Here is a 6,394-nt window from a genome sequence, read left to right as displayed (position 1 = left end):
GGTATACCTTTTCCCGTCAAGTTGAAGCTCGGCCCACTGCTTGCTTCTTGGCGGCCCATATGCAGAACTAATGGTTTGGTCGTTGTTCGTCAAATCAAAACTACTCCAGGTGGCATGGATTTCGTTGACAACAAGAGAAAACGACAAGGCGCACCAGCTAGCTGGAGACCACCAAATCTAATCATGCAGTACGAGCGCCAGTGGTCAACCAGAGATGAAAAGACACGAGTCCTCAGATCGATTGCCTTCTCTCGAAGCTTCCGTAATCCAAACTGAAGTGCTCTGCATGGACTCATCTCTGCATGCATTCCATCCTACAGATTTACCTACATTGGCTCACACGCCCCAACATGATCGAATACGTCACACTCGTGCGTTCAATCGATTGGAAGCTAGCTAGCCGTGTTTAGTGGATCGAATGATCGACGTACGATTGATCGATCGGTACGTACATGGGTTGATCAGCTCGGTCCGGTCTGCCTTACGTACGTGTCGCTCGGATTGCTGAGGAGAGCGCGCCCAAATCTGCGGGACAGGCCGGATTGCTCCACTACGCGACGCCCTCCGCCGGCCGCGGCCACAACCTCGCGACACCGACGCAAATCCCACTAAAACCTTACGACACGACGAGCCGCGCTAGCTACCGCACGCATGCGTACCACCACAACCGCGCGCGCTCCCTATAAATTTCACCGCTAAATCCCACCACGAACTCATCAATCCATCAAGCCATCAGTTCATCACACCACACACAGCAGTACAGCAGAGGAGCACTGGTCACCGGAGGTTGAGACACCTGCGTGTGCACGGCTAGAGTGTCTGCGTTTGCGCGATATGGCTTCCGTGAAGGCCGGCGTCGTGTTGGGCGTCGCGGTGGTCGCGGCGGCCGTTCTCGCGGCTGAGGGCCGCGCTGCAAGGAAGGACCTGGGCGTCAACCTCGGCGGTGGCCTCGGAGTTGGCGGTGGCGGCGGATTGGGCGTCGGCACCGGCGGTGGCCTGGGACTCGGCTCGGGGATTGGAGTGGGCATCGGTGGTGGTGGTGGTGGTGGTGGTGGCGGCGGCTCTGGCTCCGGGTCTTACTCTGGCTCAGGCTCCGGGTCTTACTCTGGCTCAGGCTCGGGCTCCGGTTCAGGGTCTGGGTCAGGTTCGTGGTCTGGCTCAAGCTCGGGTTCGAGCTCGAGGTCAGGTGGAGGAGGCTCATCGGCCGGCTCGAGCGCTGAGTCAGGAGCCGGCTCGAACGCGGGGCCAGGTGGTGCGGGGTCATACGCCGGCTCCAGGGCTGGCTCGTATGCTGGCTCGAATGGTGGAGATGGCGGCTCCGGCGCAGGCTCGTACGCTGGTTCCAGTGCAGGCTCGTATGCCGGCTCCAACGGCGGAGGCGCAGGGTCGTACGCTGGCTCGGAAGCCGGCTCGTACGCGGGCTCCGGTGCTGGCCCGCATGGAGGCTCTGGTGCCGGCTCCGGCTCGTATGCAGGGTCCAGAGCCGGCTCATACGCGGGCAGTGGCCATGGCAAGTAAGCTCGTCACGACCCGCGTGAAGCTTACCAAAGATTATATTGTTGTGTGTTCCTAGCTTGTGTAGTTTGTGTTCTATGTGTTCAGATCACCTTATTCATGTATGCATAAATAAGTGTGTAGGTGTTGATGAATGACTAATTAATAAGCGCTACGCGCTTGCCTATCGATGTACACATTTATGTGGATGAATAATTCATAATAGAATTTTATTTTTATGTATAGAATTTGTTTATGCATATATATGAAATTGTGGATATGGTTGTATGATTTTTGAATTATCTGAAGATGTACCCCTGTGAGTTGATAACTATACCAAGCAATCAGTAACAATCTACTGAACTACAAACATCATGCAAAATAACTAAAAGAAAAGTAGTGGTTAATCTGTTGGTCATGTCTTCTCAGTTGTTAATCACATTTTATTGGGCATCATTCAACAGGGGCAGTACCCCTCCTGAACATAGAGAACAACGAACTAACTTCAACTAAAAATTACACCAACGGTGTAATTTTTCTCTCTTTTCATATGTGAATTCAGACGAACATTACATCCACAAGGAAATGAACCGAGGAAAACCAAAAGACACATGTCTTTGCCTCAAACGAACTTTGTGTTGATGATTTGCTAGCACCTTCAGCTTGTTGAATTGTGACACCAAGTTGAGCATATGCGACCCGTTGAAGAAATACTCGTCAGTTCCCCGTTCGATGTTCTGTGTGATGGTGATGGTGTTGGGGCGAGGCGGTCCTCTTGTGTTCAACTCTGTCTTTACATTCTACTTCCTCTATCTCACATTATATCACATTATAAGATCTATTTTTTTACATGGTTTTCAACGATATAATTTGATTATTAATTATTTAATATTATGTTATCAATAACTATAAAATTAGTATAATATAAAATATTTTGAAATATATAGTATGCATAATACTTAGTATAAATATTGCTAGTGTAATTGTTAGTCAAAATTTAACGAGTTTGATTTTCATAGAAACAGGAGTGCTCTATAATTTGAGACAGAGAAAAGTATTTGCTAACGGTGACATACTAGTGTTGGCATCTCGAACCCAATATGGCAGAGATAGAAGAGAATGCAGAGAGAGGGAGATATTGCGGCGAAAAACTTGCATTACACTCTATGTATTGGAAAATAGGCAAAGAGTTGGAGGCGAGGAGGTGTGGCGTGGCAATAGAGGAGTCGGGTGATTCGAATTTTGAGAAGCCCAGTCGTGATCACTGATGGAAGTGTAGGTAGTGGAAGTAGTGGCATGAGGAAAATAAAAAGGTGTAAGTCATGGACGGACAATTAGGAGCATTGTCTAAAGATACACAGATACACATTTGTCTAGGCGGGCCTCTTTATGACCATCTTATGTGTAATTTTCACGTGCATTACCTTAAGTGGCACACCTATGCTATTAGACATTAATGTGAGTTGTTGCCTAAGACATTTTGCCTGTGGCACACCTATGCTATTAGACATTAATGTGAGTTGTTGCCTAAGACATTTTGCCTGTGTAAATCATTGTAGGCGAAATTAATGTACGTTGTTTTCTTTTAGCATCATATTAGTAGTCCAAGCCTCCAAGGTAGGGCCTATGAAAATTCTTCTTTTTTTAAGTAGCGATCGTCCAAGATATGGCAACTTAAAGCAGGTTCTTTTCTCTTAAAAATAAAGATGAAAATTAAGTTTTTTTACGCAAAACGAGGTGGTATTAACGTATGATTGGTTGAGTTTTAATTATTACAAACTTGAAAAATAAATTAATATGACATTTTAGAGCAACTTTCATATAGAAAGTTTTCACACAAAACGCACCGTTTAGCAGTTTGAAAAACGTGCCACGAAAATTTTAATCTTCATCCAACTCTTGTTAGAAAAAAGAACATGGCTTACTCTGGTAGGACTACCAGGTGAAAACCTTATCTTGGTCCTCCTTGAGACCTCAATAGACGGCGACGGTGGTGCTCATCATCGTTCATCTCGCTGGAGACATCATCTAGGTCCCTTGCCAAAACTTCCCTCTGGCAGCTGATGCAAGCTCTTTCTAGTTGTTTTATCCTCTTGCAACTGTGTCCTAGCTTATGCAAGTTGGCCACGTTGACGGGCCATAGGGGGAGAGCGGATCCATTTTTTTTCTCTCACCCTCTCCTCCTCAATTTCAAAGGCGTGGCTAGAGTTGAGTTCAGTCTAGGGATTGGTTTTGAGCCGTCCTGGCTATACCTTCCTTTATTGGTCTAGCGGTGACCGATCACGTTTAGTGATGGTCGATCAGGTGCTAGCCTTCTCTTTGACTTTGTGTAGGTGCTCTCGATGTGTGGTGGTGGTATTTTTTCCTGGTATTACTGCCTTCTAAGGTACTGACCTTGCAATTTTTTAATACACTATTCAATGAATCATCGTGCCCTCATCTTGTTCTGATTGTTTTAAAAAAAAAGAATTTTTGGAGAAAATCTACATGTATGTTTTTTTTTCATTTGTCCAATTTAAAGTATTAATTTGCTCTAACTTAAAGTTACTCGGTTCGATGAATACTAGTTAACGAGAATATGTATGTATGTATGTATACCGATGCTGGTTGCCCGCATGAAAGTCAGCAAGTGGCATGTCTGTATGTATACCGATGCTGGTTGATGCAAGGTTACTTCTAAGCAACACGGTAGCCAGACCAAACACTGCAACCCATATATGTTCATTTTGGTTCATCTCGATCAGCACCTGAAACCCTGTCGGTTTCAGGGAGGAACCAGTGACAAATTCGATCAGTGCACACAGCCATACACCCGGTACGACACAACTTCTAGTGAAACCGCACCTTTAATCTTGTCACCTTATGCATGAGCACCAGTCGCGCTCTCGCTAGCTCGCTTTAGCCGATCAGCCCGGTCGCCGTGCACCGGTCGCGGCTGCCATTGGCACGCAGGAGCAGCCGCGAAGCAGGGCTAGCGCGGCCGACACGATCGAACAACTCAGACCCCGCGAACACTCCATGCGACACGCGCGGTTGCGGAACATATCATGACAAGCTCGCGTTCGCGCGCCTCTCGATCGAACACGCATCATTCTACTACTACACGTCCATTCCATCCGGCCATGATTCCCCTTCTCGCCGCGGCCAGCCGGCAGGGCCCTGCTCCACACGCCGGTGTCCCAGCGGATCGCACGGCTTTTGGCCCGAGAGAATGCAAGGGAAGAGAACGAGAGAGGGAGTGAGGGACAGAGAGACCCCCGACCGGCTGGCCGGCCGGCCGGCCAGGAAGACGAGAGCCACGGATCGAGATAGCGGCAGCAGCAGCAGCAGCAGCGGCAGAGACCAGAGTGCCTCCCCTCTGCATGCATGTCCTACTACTGCATCTGCATGCATGTCTCTTTTTCTCTTCACTCATCTTTGGGGGGTTGCTTTTGCTTCTCTTTCCCAGCAAACGTTTCTCTCTCCTTTCCCCCTCCTCTGTCTTTCTTTTGCTTCTTTTTTCACTCTTGTCATCTTTTGCATCTTTGGCTTTGTCAGAGAGGGGTGTATGTGTAGTACTACGTGAAAAAGAGATCATCACGTTCGCGTAGCGTAGTACACCATGTGTTTCGCAACCGGAGAATGTATCTGGATCAGCAATGCATTTTCCATGTATGTGCGTTCTAGTATGTGTGTGTGAGTGCGCTGCCTGTACTGATCTAGAGTAGACTAGTGGTATACTAGCACATTGGCTTATAGTACAATTGTACAACTGCCCGGACTCGGAGAGGCAGACAACTCCTACGGCCAGTAGCGCCCAGTGTACCCGCTTCTGACCTTTGACCTGACCTGTTGCTTCACGCGACTACGGACCGTGTCTCACTGGCATGTGGGCCCAGCACTTTTCGGGGTCGACATGTCATTTGGTAATATGATTTTTTTCCTTCCCGTTCTTTTTTGAATGAACGGCTTTTATTCCCTTCTTTTTTTCATGAGATACCCTGGGCCAGGTTCGGCAGCTCTGTATCCCTGACAAACGAATCAAAACGCCACTGATTCTGAATTCCATTGCTCCCCTCGGCAACGGAATCTAATTGGCTAACTAATGAATAAGTACATGCATGGAAGTTGGAACTATCATTAGTACTTCACGTTACAAGTACAGATGCGTTGGTTAGAGATAAAAGTCAAATACAAATTATAGAGATATAATACTAGAGATAAAATTCTAAAGATAAAATAAAGTCCTAAAGATAAAATTTTAGAGATAAATATACTCTTGTATTGTACTGATCTAATCAGCTACGAGCATGTACATCTACTGATCTACTTTAAGACCAACGTCACCTATCGATCATCGCCAAGTCTACAGCAAGATCGGGCCAGCCGCTGCATCGATAACCTGTACGACTACGCGATCGTCTTCGCCGATTCTACGTCACCAGTGGTCTTCATCAACTTCCTGCCGCCAACTCGTCCATATAGATGGACACCTCACGTCATCTGACAGATACATCAGCATGGCGCTTCTTCGACGACATCGACCGCGTCCTCTACGACGACAACGACCGCATCAACGACGACGACATCGATCACGTCATTTACGATGACAACGACTGCATCAACTCGGTATCACTATTGTGATCACTACTACACGGCACAGAAGGACCAAGCAAAAGTGGTGGCCTCATCGCCAACGACATCCCCTGACATATGCAAGACGTCCCCAATGACATCCTCTGACATCTACAAGGTGCAAGATGTTAACAATTGCAGTTTCGTCTTCACAACAACGTAAAAAAATTTTCGCCTTCGGCTACATGCGGCTACACCTAGAACCATGGCTACTTCATGATCGGCAACATCGATGAACGTCCACAACAAAAATCATTGACGGAAACTTCAGTCAAAGCGTCCATGT

At 47.4% G+C, this 6,394-nt stretch overlaps 1 protein-coding gene across 1 annotated transcript; it reads left to right on the top strand.

The window, feature by feature from the left end:
* Window positions 1-555: 555 nt before the first annotated feature.
* On the top strand, window positions 556-1,742 carry LOC4345700 (glycine-rich cell wall structural protein). Its single transcript, XM_015794102.3, has one exon. It carries the CDS (start codon window positions 835-837, stop codon window positions 1,516-1,518), a length of 684 nt encoding a protein of 227 aa, XP_015649588.1. The 5' UTR covers window positions 556-834; the 3' UTR covers window positions 1,519-1,742.
* Window positions 1,743-6,394: the final 4,652 nt, after the last annotated feature.

This window comes from Oryza sativa, chromosome 8 (assembly GCF_034140825.1).
Source record: "Oryza sativa Japonica Group chromosome 8, ASM3414082v1".
Lineage (NCBI taxonomy): Eukaryota > Viridiplantae > Streptophyta > Magnoliopsida > Poales > Poaceae > Oryza > Oryza sativa.
Note: the sequence above shows the minus strand (reverse complement) of the source record. Positions and strands in the feature narration are given on the sequence as shown.